Consider the following 18163-nt stretch of genomic DNA (forward strand, 5'->3'; position numbering starts at 1 on the left):
AAAATGGAAAATTGTTTAGCTGAGTATTGACGAAAAGACAATCAAATGGCTAAAGCCTTGTTCGCACTGGACTTGGAAAATGGTAAATTTAACCACGGTAACTGGCGTCGTAAAATGTGACCATTGTTCGTACTTGGATATTTTCATGCAGTTTTACCAAAATTTTACCGTGATGTTAAAATTAATAACGATTGACTCACGTAATGATGAATGTCATGTGTTAACCGGAGTCGCACGTTCGGACGTGGTTAGTAGGCCTACAGAGAGGTATAATATTTGTATTGGTTAGTATTACCCAGACCATGGTCAGTTCTACTGGACAGTCAGTGGTTGGTAAAAGTAACCATTAAACTTGGTTAATTTAACCATGGAACTATAATATAAGATATTTATTTATATTTTTTAACTTTAGCCGGCGACTGCTTTGACCAAATAAAGTCCAGTGCGATCGAGCCTTTAGTGTCTCGTATAGAAGATCGGTTCAATAAAAATAAAGATTTTTTTGAATTAATATTTACCTTTTTCAAATCTGCACATATCTGGTTTCAGACAACATTTTGGTGGAGGCTGGGCGCCGATCAATTCCACCACACAGCAAAGCAATAGAGTATAAACAGCGTGTTTTGTGAAATGCATGTTGATTGTATGCTTACTAAGCTCAGATAGTTTGTACTTTATGATTGTATTTTTATGATAGTTTATACTTTTATTATGTTTGCATCTTGACTCATGGTTTATCACGTGTGTGCTTACTCAAATTATTGATTCTATCTAATATTGTGGCGCCCTCAATACTGTTTATTTTGTATTACATTGATATATGAATTTATTATTTTAAACCGTATTAAGCTACGTTCACACTCGTTCCGTTTTACGGAATGGAAGACGGCGTCGATTAATGGACAATCATATAAATAATTGAACGGCGCCGTCTTCCGTTCCGGTTGAACGAAACACGACGTGTGAATGTAGCATGTATAGATTAATATTGTACGTTATTCAGAGTTGTAGGCCTTATAGCTTTATTCCGATCGTTTTAAGCAAAAAATTGCCTAAAACAGACCAACGATTAAAATAGACTACATACACATATTGTAACGAAATTTTATTAATTAAAAAAAACATAAATTCGTATAGAATACAGCAATAGTATGTTTGTAGTAAAATGATATTTTATGAAAATTGTTCTATATTATATCGGTGAACATTCACTCTGCTGATGAGACCAGATATTTTGGACATTTACAAAAAATATTTGTGTTTTAGAAATCGTCTCGCACCATCGATCGGTTTTGTCTAAAAATGAAAGAAACAATAAGAGTTTACGAAATTATTATTGCCGTCATAGAAACTAACATTCATTTGTTTTTATGTTTATAATTTATTCTGAACTCGAAACTAGAAAAAGCTCAGAGAAAGTTCCGCTTATACATATCAATATTTCACTGTTAGTTCAGTGGCAATTCACGCACAATATGTAGTATTGTTTCCTTTCCTAAAAACGAAAAGAACTTAAACTCTCTAAAAAGAGATTTCGTGTCAACCAGACAGGGGTTAATTGCACTAATAAATACGTCGCTTGATACATTAGTGATGTAGAAATACAGAAAAATATGTATTCAATCGACAACTTACCTCATAAGAACCACAGAACGACGGAAGTTTAAAATATTTCGAAACATCTGTCAGTGGCGTAAAATCATAATAACCCATTGTATCCATTATATCGACTGAAATGTATAAATCGATTATCAAATTAATATCGATTATATGATATGATATTTATTTTATTTCATTTCAAGCACGACACACAAAAGTAAAAATGTAACATTGAAAAACAAAGAAATGAAACAGGGACAACCACAACAAGCAAAACAGCTTTTACAACTAGTGGTGCCCTAAAAAGAAAGCAACAAATATATCTATATATAACAGTAATAAGATGAAATATAAAGTGTGTATACACCTGTATTATGTTATTCAATAACATCTGTATTATAATAATCAATAAATCAGCCAACCTTATTCATTTATAGGCCTACAAATATATACCGGTTCACTATCAAAATATTTTCACACCATCGTCTCTTTATACCTTCTTGTCCAGAAATAGTGTTCTTGCCAATATATGAGGTACCGGCTGGTAAGCAGTCCTTAACGGTGAGTGTAATCACAACTTGTCCATCTTGGATTGGTGATTTTATGGGGTAGTACCACATGTTAACCAATGTACCTCCAGAATAAGTGACTTGTTTTACGAAGTTAGCATTGTCTGTAAATGATACACGTATTTTGTCGAATGTGGCGTTTACATTATGCAAAATAGTACAGGTATTTTTATAATTTAAAATAAATTAAACCAGGAGGCTTATAATGGAAAAACTTTGAATTTCAAGACCCTGATTTAGTGTCAAGAATAAATAAAGAAATATTTACTGGATATCGGGATATTGCGCCAAATGGTGTGAAAATTGTAAAAATGTACAATTTTGAAGGGGTGGGAAGGCCGCGAAAGAATGTAGGCCTGTACGTCTTACCTGGTACACACCTGGCTGGCATTTGTTTACCTTCGGGGAAAGGTACCTTTTGACATTTCTTTGTACTGAAATTAATATTCCACTCAACTTTCTAGAAAAGAAAGACATGAACATTATGCTAAACAATATACTGTTTTAAAATTACGTTCAGTCCCAACATCAGTATAGGAACCTCTCCTTTAAGACACAACTATTCTAACTATTCTGTCTCTACACTGTCAAACTAGGTGATGATGCACCCAAATATGGTAGTGATTTGCCAAAATATGGTAGTGATATGACATCATTATGTCCATGGACACATCACATTTTGTTGTTTTGTCACAGTTTGATAGTGTAGACAGAGCATAACAGACACACCCGTACCCATATTTAGAGGACACTTTTCAGAGTGTCAAAGGACACACTTTGATGAATCTCGAATGTGTCTCTTATAGGGATTTCTAAAACAGTGTTTAAGGTGCTGTGTTACACAGGCTAAGTATTGATAGATTGTGATATATCTTCTAGTAGTAGGGTGCCCATTGTGAAAACTTCGAACCTTCGGAAACCAAGCCGCCCCAGATATTATTTCCTAACCTGTTTAAAGTCATCTATCACCATGGTGTACGATACGTTATTGCCTGACGTGTATGACGTTGAGTTGTACATAAATCGCGATGTAGTGTAATCCACCACAGAGAATATCTCCTGCGATGATGCGCTGAATTCCGTGGCAGCATGCAAACCAAGAAGCGACCCTATAATGCAATCAACAATTGTATTATTTTTTAGTTATTAATTCGTATTCGGAGGTGAATGTTAACATATTCCAAATTTGTGCCATTAGAGGGTCAGAGAGCCATTAGGGATAGAGAGCCACGAGGCGATGTTGAGGAGGAATACAAGGGGAGGAAGAAAAGGGGTGGTGTGGAATCCCTTCGTGAAAACATTTCCTAGACGATTTGTTCTTTGTCACCTTTCACAATACAGTATTCCAATAGGAGGTTGTCGCGGGGTATTTTCGGATGTATAGGTCTGTTGCTTTCCAAAATCCTCTTATAATCTATCTATGTATCTTCCTTCCCAAAATTAATGACTAACGATAGATACATACAAGTTATCTTATTTTATACAAAATATCTAAAATTGTATTCGGGTGTGTAGTCTAGGTACTAGACTGTACTTAAACATATTGGTTTTAAAAATATATATTTTGGCACACATGACGTTTCATACGTATTATACTTGAGCTTGAACAGACAAACATCGAAACGTCGACTGGTGGAGTGGACTTACATAAAAACAAGACTATAAATATAGACTTAAGGCAAGTCTATCGAGGTGGTACATACCGGAAGTTATGGCAAACATGTCTTCTTTTAAACAACATTTGTCCTGAGCGGCGCTGCATACCACCAGACACAAGACCACAAAACACGTAAAAAAGCGCGTCATTCTGAATAACTATCTATAGTGTATCTTGCAACGCTGAAATCTCGGCTGATATGACCAGTAGGCCTAGTGTTTTGATAGATTTATACTGTTATTTGAAGTGCAACAACGTCAATGACAAAATGTGATTGGCGGAGATTCTTATATGTTTAACCATGAGATGACGTAATCGCTAAAAACGGTAATTTTCGTCAACATGTTTAACCATGAGATGACGTAATCGCTAAAAACGGTAATTTTCGTCAACATTGGCTTACTCATGTGGACGTGTTGTATAAATATAGTTGTTTATACTGTATATTGTTATACAAACATTAAGATCGTCACTTTTTACTGAGCGAATACATGTAACCCACAACCTTTCTCCACAGGTAATACGGTCCAATGTACAAAATACGGGATACTCGCACTCGTGTGTTTTTCGAGTAAAGCTTTAATGGCTGAAATTATCGGGCCCACATTTGCTTCCCAATGTACTTCTAACCATAATTTTACGGTCTATTTCTTTTGTGGAGAGGAGGACAAATAGGCTTACATTGTGGAATTGGAATTGATATGCGTCGAAATGAAAAATTAATGTTGGTACGGATTGATATTGAAATCGTTACTTCGACCTATAGAAATTGTTTTTTGGTTAACAACCTACCTGAGATTCTATTTACACACCATTCCCACTAAACAATGAGTCAAATAAAAGTAAACATTCAACAGCTCAGCTGAGTGTACATAAACCAAGTTTATTTGAAAGACGTTCTTTTTGGTGATCGTATTGTATTTTGTATTGGCAGCCTATTACACACAAATAGACGTTAAATTATGCAGTGTTAGTAAAAAAGAATTATATTTTAATGCACAGTTCTAAAAATTGTGCTGCCCTAAAGACTTTAAACATATGAAGGATTACACATACATTTAATAGTCTATGTAATTGTTTGTATTGCAAAATAAACATTTCTACTCTGTACACGACGTCGTTGTTTCTTGCTGCTCCGCCCTATCAGATCACCACCGCCTCTATGGAACTTACATATGGCGATCCCAGTCTTCAGATCATATGGGTATAATTGTTGGTGCTCGAACCTCATACTGACACTACTATTTTAATTATATTTATTTATACTATTTGAATCCGCTAAATGGTTTCTTGTTTCCAGTTTGTCTTAAAAGAAACCAATTTTCATCAACCGTCTGGCGGCGTCCTTTACCTTTGGATGAATTGCCTGAAAGTTAAAAAAAAAATATCATAAATGTTATCTGACGAGTATAAGCATCACTATCAAACTCATTTGACAAAAAAAAAGTGTGATGTGCCCAAATATGGTAGTGATATTCCCAAATATGGTAGTGACATCATCATGTGTATTGTATGTTTTCTGTACCAGTTTAAAATGTATTTTATGTATGAACCGAATAAATTCAATCAATCAATGTGCATATATGGGCACATCACATCACATTTTTTTTTCACATACATTTTGATAGTATAGACAGAGCTTTAGGCCTACATTCAGTTCCGTAATAATTAAATGTGTTACGGTGAAAAGGTTCCTTACCGTGCTTGAATCGCAGAAAGACGGCAGCTTAAAATATGGCGATGTATCACTCAGCGTTTTGTAATTATAATAACCAGCGGCGTACAGAGCATCAACTGAAATTATTCATATAAATCAATAACTAATCAATATTAATCGATACAAATCAAATATTGGTATCGATCAACCACCATGACTGGCTGATGAATGGCCAGTGGTATGATATATGGTTACATTTTTCGTAAAAATCACTTTCATAAAGATTAATAATTAATCAATATATCGATACAAACAAATCAAAGTATTTGGTATCAATCAATATTATCGTGGCTGGCGGATGGTAGAATTTTGTCTAATCAAACAATCATGCTTTAGATGAGGAATTGAGCTCAAACTAATTTATTTTCAATTAATTTTCTGTAAACTTTGACATTTAATTCAATTCAAAAACTTTATCCAAACAGTATAACTCGATAGTTAAGTGAATATTACTATACATTATAATTTTATGAACTATATTATAGTTACCTTCTTGTCCAGAAGAGGTTGTTGAGCCAACGAATGTGACTCCGGCTGTCAAACAATCCTCGGCTGTAACGCTTAAAGTAACCTGTCCTTTTTGCGTTGGTGTGTTTACCTCCAGGTTCCAAAAGTTAACCAGTACATTACCAGGATAGGTCACTTGTTCGAGGAATGTTGCATCATCTAGGGGAAAATAAGAGGTGGTCATTTGGCGCTTATCCTACCATACCAAAATATCACGACGTAACGTCATTCTTACATATAATATACATATATACATGCAATGTTTTAAACTCATGATCATGTTCCGTACGAGAATCGGATGACTTTATCAGAGATGTAAATCCCCCATAATAATTATAGGCCTATCTTTAATATTCTTAGGATGACAATATAACCGTCATCATCTTACTTAAGCTTGGTTCTTCCCATTAAGACGCAACGCAAGGACGTAGAAGCTACGCAAGCGAGTTGACCAATCACAATTCGGATAATCGAACGCTTGTGATTGGTCAAATCACTTTCGTTGAGTTACGTCGTTGTGCTGCGTCTCTGTGGGAACCAATTATTACCTGGAATGCATCGTTGCAATTTACTACCCTCTGGTAAAGGTGCCTTCTCACATTTTTTGGCCGTGAAATCAATTGTCCACTCGGTGTTCTTAATAAAATACAAAAAAAAAGAGTAGCCCATATCATACGGTTCTTTCATGTCTCTTATTTTAAGAAAAAAAATGTTTATCAAGTGGAAAACATCCCTTCCTGATTTTCAATAGGAGGAAGAAGGCTTGAAAAATAATGAAGAAACCTGGCGACATGAAAGGTATCTCTGTCAATATAGGCCTACCTGTTTGTAGTCATTGATAGCCATCATGTACGTTGTGTTACCCTCCATATAGAGAGTCGTATTTGCCATGGATTTGGATTGTGTAAAATCAACCACAGCGAATACATTGTTTCCAAAAACTCCGTTGTAATCTCCAGTATGATAGCCAGTAACTGACCCTAAAGGAAAAAGCAGAAAGTTGTTCTAAGTGACTGTATCACGGGGTCAGCGGCCTGGTGCACATCACATAACTAACATCAAATAGAGAGTTGAGAGTAGTAATAGATCCATGGGTTACTGTAATTCATGGTTATTTTTTAATTTTTTTTAAATTTTATGTCTTTAGGCAATGTGGCCAAGGATTAGCAATAGTAAACTTATCACTGTCCTATCAGATAGATGGTAATCTCCCTGATACAGGGGCTATTTTGTGAACCAATTCACCGGTGTATCCCCCTACTCTTCTCGAATAATGAACTGGGTTCTTTAAAGTGCACACAGGTTATAACTGTGTACACTGGACCTACGGTTAGTCCTTATCCGAGAAGACTTAATTGTTCCTCTACCAGAACTAGGAGTGAGTCGGCCTCGAACCCTTGCCGATGTTGTTGGCTCTTGCTGCTTTAACCGCTCAGCCATTTGACTAGCTGGTGGTCAGAATGAGTGTGAGGAGGGGTAACCAATAATCTACCCCCGGCCCCGGAATTGTTCTATTTGCCTTATACACTGTCCGGACCCAAAACAAACTAAATATACCGTTTAAACCTTATTCATTTACCCAGGTAGGAAAACCGGAATATCTCTGCCGGTACCGGTACTTACCAGAAGTCGCAGCAAACATTTCTTGTTTAACACAGCATTTTTCCTGCTGAGCCAAACTGCAGGCAGCCAAACACAAAAATATAATACACGATCGCATCATTGTCGACGTATGAAGTCTAGTAAAATACAGTAGAAATGATATCAAGTGAACTGCAATTAATGTGCTAATGCTTAGAGTGGAGGTTTAAGCAAGTCTATAGGAGGCTTATATTATAGCCAGGTGCTTTTATAGGTACCTGTCGTGTCATGAGACCGGAGAGACTTGTGTATTAGTAGGTCACGCTTGACGAACGACCGCCAAAACCATAAGAGAAGTGATTACGTCATATCCTAAAATTAATTTTCATAACCCCTTGTGATATGGCTTTACAAATAAATCGATTGAGCGTGAATTCACAGCCGGTATTGAAAAGGACTCCAGATACTTTTACAGAGGTCATTATAGGTATAGGTCCGGGATTGTCAGATAACAAGACAAGATTCGTCACGAGACCGGGTTATAAGCGTTAAACAACATGTACGCACGTCGTAAACTCGTAATAAATATTAAAACCAAATATAGCAAAGATATCACGTGTCGTTTAATTAATATTCCCTCATGTGACTTGCATTTAATGACATTACAGCTAAAACTATTAGATTATAGATAAAAACTTTCATTGTAAATTACTGTTTAATTTGTCTAATAATGTTGCTTTTACTTTGTTGAAGCATTATTGAACCACTGCGGAAATCAATGCTTTAGTACTGAAAGTGTAACTAGTAAAGACAATAAATAAATCAATTAATTTGCATCCGTTATCAACCAATATTAATTCTAATCAATAATTAATCAAGACTAAACGTATAGACCTAACGCTTTTTTTCTATCTGCTCAATTTTCTTCCGGAAGACAAAGTCTGCAAGCGGCCTAAAAGCTATAGAAATTGCCCTGAAATCTGGTGAGCCGGGTGAATTGTTAATTTGTACACAATATGGGTCGAACCTCTTGTTGCGAGGGTGTTCCTCCGTTTAAGGGAGGGAACCAATACATTTATTAATGTTTGATAATTGTGTTTTGTTCCTTTAGTTTTCTTGGCGTTAGTAATGTTCTGATCTCAATGGTGCCTTCCAGTGTTTTCGTTCACCCGCAGTTAATGGTAAATTAATCGAAACAAGTTGATTACATTAACAGACTTATTTATTCTAAAATCAATTGGTAAATTTACTTTATGAATAATACTCACATGAGTCAATTATAATGTTATCTTGCCTTATTGTGTCATCATTATTTTTAATATTTATTATATTTTCATCTTGATAGCATGGTTAGACCTACTTTATCATCGGTACAATCATTGTTTGTTATTATCGTATCTTTCATTTATCACGTTGTAAAGACTAGGGTCCGGTTCCGTATGAAAAGAGTTGTATGAGTGGGGGAAAAGTTCACTGCCTCGGTGTCGAATTGGTTCGCTTCATAGGCCTAATATGCCTAATAGTAGTACAACATCCTTCTACATAAACCCTCTTGATTGATGAATGTGTCTCGCTATGTCAACCGATTTAAATGACTGAAAAATATAAAAACATGGGGTAATAACCTGCGACTTGACTGACTGAATTGCGCACAGGTGTGGACGACACATACCACAACTTTCTACTCCCCTAAAGCTTGGTTCCCACTAGCACTCAACGCAAGGGCGTAAGCCACAACGCAAGGGCGTAAGCCACAACGCAAGCGAAATCGACCAATCCAAGCAATGAATCATTCGAACCGTTCCTTGTGATTGGTTAATTCGCTTGCGTTGCGGCTTACGTCATTGCGTCGCATTCTAGTGGAAACCAAGCTTAAGAAGGTCCCTTCGTGTCGAGTGCTGCCACTGGTCCACAATAAGTTGCCTATGCAACAAAATGAGATCCCTTGTTCCACCCCTCAAAACTGACTTTTACCTCTCCTCCAACTCCCCAAAAAGTTCATTTCAACCGCTCAATTCGTTCCTACGATAAAGAGTCATCCATATACCTTTGATTTATTCAAGCAGCTTTTTTCTTGTTGACAAAGTGATGGAAGAACGAAATACTTGGATACGTCATCCAGTTGTTTCATATTGTAATACCCTCCGGTTTCCACTATATCCACTAAATACATAAAATAATGTAAATTATGTTTTCAGGTTTTTATTCACATTGCTGCGCCATTCAATGCATCGTACCGAGACAGCTATTGCATTAATTAGGTAGTTACGTCATATGCCTATATTATTATAAGTATTGTAGCCTAAAGTAACTATATTTATACAGCATAGTACGCACATGTAGTTGCAGGTAATTGGATGTGTTTGCCGGTGAAACTAAAAAGAAACGGTATGCATTCGTCTTCGCTGACCGTCACTGTGGCTTGTCCATCATTTTGCGGAGTTTTCATATCGAAGCACCAGGTATTGCTCGTTAGATTGTGGGGATAAACCGCCTGATTACAGAGCTTGCTGTTATCTGTGAAGAAGTGGATACAATTTTAAAACAAGCCTAGGCGATGTGAAACAAACGTGGCGCCTCATATTCGAAACTAGGCCTAATCGAATCGATTTTTATTATAACTTTGTTTTGCTTCATGATATCGGAGTTTTTTCATTAAACAAATTTTCTAATAACCGGCTTCATTATGCACTCTAAAGCTTTACTTAGCTATACTATATACTATAAAACGGTGAAAAAATGTGATGTGCCCGGATATAGAAATGATGACCATATTTAGGCACATCACACTTTTCGTCAAACTATAGTTTGATAGTGTAGACAGAGCTTAAGACGACTCTCACCTGGAACGCACTTATTCGGCATTTTGGATCCAGCTTGAATTGACGATTTTGTACACGTTTGCGCCTCATAGTCGATGGTCCATACAGCATTCTGATATCATAAATAAAGAGAAATGTTAACTGGGAACTTATTTTAACAAAAGTATGTCATACTCCGGATCACGGTGAAATACGCATACTTTAAAGGCTTGTCTACACTATCAAACTTAATGTGACAACAAAATGTGATGTTCCCATATATTTACATGATGATGTCATATCACTACCATATTGTTGGGCGCGGGCACATCACACTAGTTTGATAGTGTAGACATAGCTTAACACTTATAAACCTACCTTTTTGTAGTCCTCGATCACCAAACCATGGGTCATACTGTCATCTATGTAACCAGTTGTGTTGTAAAACATTCGAGATTGCTTAAAGTCGGCTACAATCGTCACCACTTGCGATAGAGTTCCAAAGTTTTGGTAGTCCTGCTCGATGTGGTACCCAATTAAAGTGCCTTAAAACGAATTTTAAAAAAACAAAATCAAATAATAAATGTTAAAACTACCTCATTATAATTTCTTAAAATAACACGACATGTTTCGGACATAAATCCTTCCCGATGATGGGCTATGCCCGAAACATGTCGTGTTAATACATTTTAAGACAGTTAACATACCTGCAGTATTTTGATTGTTTCTATCTACCCTGTCTAGGCCTATGCATCAAGTTGGTTTATATATTTAATCGTTATTTACGGTCCTATACTTAATGATCATTATTTGTATCATGTAGGCCTGGTAGCGGCTACTTTGTACCTACCCATGTCAACAATAAACATATCGTTCTTCATGCAGCATTTTGAGGGGTGTGGCTGTTGAGTGTTACAAATTACCAACAAGTAAAGAAAGAGCCCAAAAATACTTATGAGATGCATGTTTTTAGTTCAAATGTCTTTGTTCTACGTTTGGTTTCTGTCTTGTTCTTTCCATTAGTTATCTATCGCTAATCTACCCATGTAGGTCTCTATGATAAACAGTTGATAATGTCAATTACATGGGCTTTATGATAATAATTTCCGTGACGCCGTTTTATCCTTAGAATTTAATATTGAATGGGTATAATTTGGGTAAACAAATAATAAATGTCATTGTTTTTTGCCATTACGAATTAAATATCATATTAGTCCTAACTTTACACCGGGATAAAATAGTTAAAAAGTAATATTATTGTTGGTAGACATGGAGATAATGCCTCCTATGGACAGAGACTATAAAAGTGGCGACTAATCACACGACCTCCGGATATACAGGGTTGACAACTAGAGAACCGTTGATTGGACAAGACGTTGAGGGCGCGCTCTCATAAAGAAACGTGCTGTAATTTTTTCGATGTAAATTTTATGTTTTTAACATCAAATATGTCTTCAGCTGACGATGCCAGAGCAACCGTTTCTTCATTACTGAAAGGAATTGATAGGTAGGAAAACATTTTTGTTATTAAAACAATGTAATGGGTCGAAATGTGTTGAAAACAATATGGTCGGCTAGCCTACTAGGCTAGGCCTAGAAGATCGGAGAAGATTATGTGTGTGTGCTCTGCATGATGCCGCCCGCGAAGTGCTTGCTGTTTTCATACCTACACTAGTTAGTCGGGCCTGGCCTACAATCATAGAAAAACACTTAGACTGCACCGTAGTAAGATGTCTTAAACCATAGCACTAATATAATTATTAATTGAACTCATGGCTGCCATTTACATTTCCTTTTTCTTTTTTTTTAATTTTTTAAAATAAAAAATGTGGGTTATTTTTTATTTTATTTTTTAGTATTAACTATTACTATTAGTGACTAGTGACAGGAATCGGGATACAGTCAATAATAGGCTATTATTAGGCTAATTACTAATTTACTAAAATACTAATTTAGTGTTTAGTAGTAGTAGTACTGTAGTTAAATATGATTTAAACTTTGCAGTTTTAAACTACATTTTTTACAGGTATAATCCAGAAAATTTGTCAAAACTTGAAAGATATGTTGAAATCCAGACAAAAGAAAATTCATATGACCTGGAGGCTAATTTAGCAGTATTAAAATTGTAAGTATACCCTTTGTATTGTACTGTTTCTGAAAAAATGTAGATAAGTGTTTAGAGTCTTGTTTTGAGGTGAATGGGGACACCCTCATTCAAAGTCTTCCATCACCCTGAAGTTTTTTAGGCCTTTACCTGTCAGCCACCCAAGAAACCTACCTGAAATTACTGTTTTTAGTTACTACCAACCCCTAATTTCCTAATCTGTAGCTTTTAGCTACATCCCTGTACAGACTTCTTCATCAACTTGTATTGTTTATCCTTTTTTTTTCAGATACCAATTGAACCCTGCTCATTTCCAGCTTGACGTGGCTCAACAGATCTTGCTGAAGGCACTAACTAACCTTCCACATACAGACTTCATCTTATGTAAATGTCTCATCGATGAATCACATGTATCCTTTACCATATTTTGTATGTCAGTGCCATAGCCACCAGTACGATTGGTAATATTTCAACCTGACCACTTTTTTCACAGAAGCCTTTGACAACCCAGTGGCTTGGACAGAGATTTCCCTTTTCTTGCGAAAACACCACTTTATTTCTTGTGTTTACATCACTGTATATTTAAATGATTGATATTAGCGAAGACTTTGAAATCTTTGAATCTATTATTTTAGGCTGAATTCCTGCCAGAATGCAATGCAAGGATGATAAAACACCAGTTGACCAATCACAAACAACAAATCTTCCAAACTGTCATGATAGCTAAATACATGAGAATTGAATTGGTCAAATTTCCTTGTATTGTGTCTTATTCTTAAAAGCCCCATCCATGGACTAAGGGCATGGAGACTACCTCATTCATGTTACATTTTACCAAAGGGTGTTCTTTGCTCTCAAAAACAATCTTAACTTCCAATTTATCAAATTTCTAGTTTTCTCAGTCCAATCAAGTTGCCACAAAATCAACATCTTCCTATTATCTTTCTGGCGATCATGAATCAGTTGGACTGTTAGGACTTGTTCATATCATTAGAATATTTATCTCAATACTCATAGAAATGTTTCCTTAAGTTACTTATTAGCAACAAGAACCACAACTGAAAAGTATACTGTACCTTCATTTGCTGCTAGAAACTTGTGAATTTCAAAAGTTTTGGGTAAGTGAGGAACTTCGGGAGTACACAAAGGTGTTTTTTGGAACATGCTAGCATAGATTGGTAACTTCAATTGTCATTTTTCACAGTTGATATTTTAAAAAAAGGAATAAGAATTTTTTTTATTTGTTTTAGAATGAGCTTGTTGAGTTAGAAGATATGGTGTCAACTATTGTGGGCTTTGAGGATTCAATTCGAAAATGTAAGTTAGAGACATTTTATAACTTTGAATGAAATCAATATGCCACCCAGGTGTATAAAATGTGTACCGGTTAGATCAAGACACAACTTTGTTCTGATTACTAGCTGCATTGTTATGGGAGTATTTTTCCGTACGTCAAAAAATGGCCGAGGTAATAATGTTCAGCGCATTGAGAGCTTGCTTATATGTGCTATATAAGAATGAACTATTATTATTATTATGGAAAGATACATTATTTTTTGCTTTTTTATTGGACACCATTTATACAATCATTTCACTTTCACTGTGACATTTTAACCGGTCATGGAATACTATTAAGTCATGGAAAAGTCACTAAAAAAATCATGAAAATTATCTCTTGAGAAATGATGAACTTGTCTTTTGAATATCCTATGTAAAGGTCTGTCTACATTATCAAACTACTGTAATTTGACAGAAAAAGTTCCCAAATATGGTGGTGATATGCCCAAAGATGGTAGTGATATGCCCAAATATGGTAGTGATATGCCCAAATATGGTAGTAATATGATATCGTCATGTTCATATATGGGCACATCACATTTTTTGTCACATAATATTCGATAGTGTAGACAGAGCTTTAGTTTCTTAATGGATTTAATATCTACTTTTTAATCCTATATTTCGTAGTCATTTGCCACGTACTGAAGATCACTTACCAGACTATAAGCAAGCGTCTACTGGCTCAGTTGCTCGGAGATTTAACAGATCGAGAGCTTGAACAATGGATGAACAGATACGGGTGGAAATCACAGGAAGATGGCAAACTGTTTATCACCAACCAGGAAGAAATTGTAAAAACGAAAAATATTACAGAAAAAATTGATTTTGAAAGTAAGTTCAACATTTTCTTTTTTTTTTAAATGATAATAAATAAATGTTTAAAAAATATGCTTTAAAAAATGTTATTTAAAAATTTTTTTTTTCAGGCGTTGCAAGTATTATGGCACATGCCCCTTGAGGTCAACAACACACGCCCCACAAGGTCGACAACACACGCTTATGAGATTGAAAACACACGCCCTCATAAGATCAATAAAGATTAAAGCTCTGTCTGCACATCAAACTTTATGTGACAACAAAATTACTATATTTGGGCATATCACTACCATATTTGGCCACCTCACACCTTTTTTTTTTCAAACTAGTTTGATAGTGTAGACAGAGCTTAAGACAATTCTGCTGGCTAGCTTAAATATTTTGTAATAGTGTCTTGTTCACTGTTTATTTTTTACACAGTATTGAGAATACACACAATACATAATACTACTGTCTTGAATAGGAATACTATATGACTATGGAAATAGTTATGTAACCATTTAAATGGTATACAAATAATGAATGTTTATGAATGGTACAAACACAAATATTTTCATGTTCCATTCCACAGATGTTTAGGTAAAGAAATACAGTATAATTCAACAACATCTAATGGCATTTCGAGTCTTTTTAGTTTATGATATTTGAAACCATCAAATAATATGTATACTGTGTTGGCTTTTCTTTACATTTAACATAATTTATATGGAAAACATTTAGAAATAATAATAATAATAACTAAATATATCCATAGGACCATTGGTTTTTGTCCGTAGTTTGTTGCTGTATCTGTGTTTAGTATTTTTTTAAAGCTCTGTCTACACCATCAAACTTTGTGATAAAAAAAATGTGATGTGCCCATATATGGACATGATGTCATATCACTACCATATTTGGGCACATCACTTCCATATTTGGGCACATCACTACCATATTTAAGCACATCACTACCATATTTAGGCACATCTCACTTTTTGATAGTGTATACAGAGCTTAATACACATTTTGATTTTGAACTATATGTTCTCTTGTTGAGTTCGCATTTCAAACCAAACATTAAGTGTGACAACACGCCCACAAATATAGAGTTGGAGATAATGTTTAGGTGTGTGTTTGTAAAGTAACCAAGACGCTCCAACGAAAAGTGCTATAGCAACAATAAGTTGGTGTAAAATAAAACGTCGTCGTATCTGTACTGTCCAAAAACCGACTTAAATGGAAACATTGAGTAAAGTATCCTAATAAACTGTCGCGCCTCTCACACAATCAATCCACTACTCACGAAAATCATGAATAAATTGTTTTAAAGTTTTACCAAGAGTTTACAAATTGCGACTTACTACTATATCCTCCGTTGTGTGCTATATCTCCCTTACGTTAAGCCCCTGTTCATCGATGTTTATAGTCCACTTTTTATATAATAATAATAATATATATGTATAGTGGAATAATAATGTGTTTTTTTTTAATATCGGATTTTTTGTCAGCGATACAGACGTTTTTTTGTTTAGTCTATAATATAATACGTAATGGTTAATGGTTTTAAAATACAAATAGTCTCTATGCGCTGTTTAACACAAGTGTAAAAATGAAAAAGTTGATGTAAAATAAACCAGGAAAAAGCCTAATAAACCGAATAAATTGACCAAGACAACAGAAAAAAACGGAATCTCACATCACCACACTGCTTCACTAACTTAATTGTCAAGACAAGCTAGCTATTTATTCAGTGTGTCATAATGATGTGAGTATCTGACTATCCTGCCTAAAGCTCTGTGTCTACACTATCAAACTAGTTTGACAAAATAAGTGTGATGTGCCCAAATATGGTAATGATATGCCCAAAGATGGTAGTGATATGACATCATCATGTGCATATATGGGCACATCACATTTTTTTGTCACATAAAATTTGATAGTGTAGATGGAGCTTAACAAACCGTATAAAATGAAAAAATGTATAAGAAAAAAATAATTAATTCACACAGAACGAAACAAGGGAGTCTCCAAGTGAGCTTGACAGTCAGTATTTCATGATTTTACTATGAAAATCTGTAATAAACAGGGAAAATTTTCATTTAAAAATTTTGTTTAGCAATATTGCCAATCAAACTGATTTTTAAGTCAAGAAACATAGTTTTGTATTGTATTTTTTGCTACACAATTTTCAAAATGTGTAGCAATAAGGTTGTTTTGTATAGCTTTTTGCTACGCTACACTGGCGAAAATGTTCCCTGATAAATAATAAACGATTGACTTAAATAATAATATAATTAATAGGCTAATAGGGTGTAAACGGAAAAATATACAAATCGACAGATAACGAAACAATTGACGAGTCTCCCCCGGCCGGAAGCTGGTTTGGTAGGTGGATGATCAGTTCAAAGCTGTTGCTTGTGATAAAAACAATGGGCATACATTTTTTTTTGCTGGTCAAAAATATAATCAGTGAAAGTATGAACGCGCGCGTACAAAAGACTTTCATCAACATTTGAACGCACTGCTGCGCGGAAAACCTTTTGTGTCACCACCCAAAAAGACCGACTTTCAATGTGGGTACCCGGCCCCTGGAATAGGTATATCTGTGAAAAGTACAGAAATTACAAAAGGTCGAATTGTTCTATGAAAAATTAAGATCCACCCAAAAGTTGTGTCATTTCCGGCCATCTACCGTTTTATTTATTTTGTATTGATTATTATTATTATATTTATTATTATATTACTGAAATAAAATTTAAAACATAATATGTGTGTATATTAATCCAACCGGCTCTAATACAAACAACAGCTCAAGAAAACCGTCGTAAAAGGTACTAACCGATGGTGGATAGCGCCAGGTTTTTTGTTTTTGTTTTGTTTTGGGGGTTTTTTTCAGATGGAAGGGGGTAGATGGGAGAGGCTCATAAATAATTAATAATTTTTCTAGACTAAAATCCGCATCCTGAAACTTAGGCTACAGCCTTCGGTGTATCTCCGTTGCAATTTTTCATAATCCTTTTTATGAGAAAAATTGTGTTTTTAATTTATATTTTTTTTATCATCCATTATATTAATATTATTGTCCATTATAATTGACTGTACAATTACAACTATTGATTGTACAATTTTATAAATTCTCACCAACATTTAATTAGCAATATATCATATATTTTTGAATAATACAATGGATAGGCCTTACTCATCTCATTTTAGTTACGAAACAATGCAATAAAGATAATACATGGCCGCGAAGTTATATTATTAATATTATTATTTAATCATTTTCTACTAGCTAACATTGGCATATCTATATGAAATATTGTAACAAATACAGATACGCGCGCAAATGATACATTTTATTTATTTCTACCTCGGCCTATATATAAATAATTTTAATCTTATTTTATCTATTTAATTACCCTGTATTATGATATGAATATTTAATCGGATATTGAAAGACAACTGTTTACTTTAACATAGTTTGGCAAAAAAAAA

The 18163-nt window shown here is 34.8% G+C and overlaps 4 protein-coding genes across 5 annotated transcripts in view; 1 reads left to right on the plus strand and 3 right to left on the minus strand.

Moving 5' to 3' along the window:
• LOC144852037 (eukaryotic translation initiation factor 3 subunit K-like) overlaps window positions 1–15450 on the plus strand; it is a 56668-nt gene extending 41218 nt beyond the window's left edge. For both annotated transcript variants that reach the window (XM_078709721.1, XM_078709722.1), the window contains exons 2-8: window positions 11852–11938; window positions 12458–12556; window positions 12825–12945; window positions 13579–13653; window positions 13786–13852; window positions 14501–14704; window positions 14800–15450. In XM_078709721.1, coding sequence (XP_078565847.1) covers window positions 11862–11938; window positions 12458–12556; window positions 12825–12945; window positions 13579–13653; window positions 13786–13852; window positions 14501–14704; window positions 14800–14831 — 675 coding nt within the window. In that variant the 5' untranslated portion in view covers window positions 11852–11861 and the 3' untranslated portion in view covers window positions 14832–15450. The remainder of the gene's footprint in view (window positions 1–11851; window positions 11939–12457; window positions 12557–12824; window positions 12946–13578; window positions 13654–13785; window positions 13853–14500; window positions 14705–14799) is intronic.
• On the minus strand, window positions 1090–4072 carry LOC144851987 (uncharacterized). The gene is made up of 6 exons (XM_078709664.1): window positions 3872–4072; window positions 3117–3277; window positions 2538–2628; window positions 2096–2272; window positions 1636–1730; window positions 1090–1296 (listed from the first exon to the last, which is right to left on the minus strand). The coding sequence occupies exons 1-6, from the start codon at window positions 3972–3974 to the stop codon at window positions 1243–1245; spliced, it is 681 nt and encodes a 226-aa protein (XP_078565790.1). The 5' UTR covers window positions 3975–4072; the 3' UTR covers window positions 1090–1242.
• On the minus strand, window positions 4684–7917 carry LOC144851874 (uncharacterized). The gene is made up of 6 exons (XM_078709524.1): window positions 7673–7917; window positions 6872–7029; window positions 6598–6685; window positions 6032–6208; window positions 5525–5619; window positions 4684–5191 (listed from the first exon to the last, which is right to left on the minus strand). The coding sequence occupies exons 1-6, from the start codon at window positions 7770–7772 to the stop codon at window positions 5132–5134; spliced, it is 678 nt and encodes a 225-aa protein (XP_078565650.1). The 5' UTR covers window positions 7773–7917; the 3' UTR covers window positions 4684–5131.
• LOC144852040 (uncharacterized) lies at window positions 8974–10548 on the minus strand. Its single transcript, XM_078709726.1, has 4 exons — window positions 10474–10548; window positions 9968–10147; window positions 9678–9793; window positions 8974–9225 (listed from the first exon to the last, which is right to left on the minus strand). Exons 1-4 carry the CDS (start codon window positions 10493–10495, stop codon window positions 9169–9171), a joined length of 375 nt encoding a protein of 124 aa, XP_078565852.1. The 5' UTR covers window positions 10496–10548; the 3' UTR covers window positions 8974–9168.
• Window positions 15451–18163: the final 2713 nt, after the last annotated feature.

This window comes from Antedon bifida, chromosome 9 (genome assembly GCF_963402885.1).
Source record: "Antedon bifida chromosome 9, ecAntBifi1.1, whole genome shotgun sequence".
Lineage (NCBI taxonomy): Eukaryota > Metazoa > Echinodermata > Crinoidea > Comatulida > Antedonidae > Antedon > Antedon bifida.

Coding starts and splice junctions, on each gene's coding strand:
- LOC144852040 (XM_078709726.1), bottom strand. CDS start 10,495: ATGCCGAATAAGTGCGTTCCAG. Junction 10,148..10,473: donor GCCGAATAAGTGCGTTCCAG/GTGAGAGTCGTC, acceptor ACTTCTTCACAG/ATAACAGCAAGCTCTGTAAT. Junction 9,794..9,967: donor CCAATTACCTGCAACTACAT/GTGCGTACTATG, acceptor TTATGTATTTAG/TGGATATAGTGGAAACCGGA.
- LOC144851874 (XM_078709524.1), bottom strand. CDS start 7,772: ATGATGCGATCGTGTATTATATTTTTGTGTTTGGCTGCCTGCAGTTTG. Junction 7,030..7,672: donor AATGTTTGCTGCGACTTCTG/GTAAGTACCGGT, acceptor TTTTTCCTTTAG/GGTCAGTTACTGGCTATCAT. Junction 5,192..5,524: donor CTTTCTGCGATTCAAGCACG/GTAAGGAACCTT, acceptor TTTAACTTTCAG/GCAATTCATCCAAAGGTAAA.
- LOC144851987 (XM_078709664.1), bottom strand. CDS start 3,974: ATGACGCGCTTTTTTACGTGTTTTGTGGTCTTGTGTCTGGTGGTATGC. Junction 2,273..2,537: donor GCCAGCCAGGTGTGTACCAG/GTAAGACGTACA, acceptor TATCATTTACAG/ACAATGCTAACTTCGTAAAA. Junction 1,731..2,095: donor CACTATTTCTGGACAAGAAG/GTATAAAGAGAC, acceptor TATACATTTCAG/TCGATATAATGGATACAATG.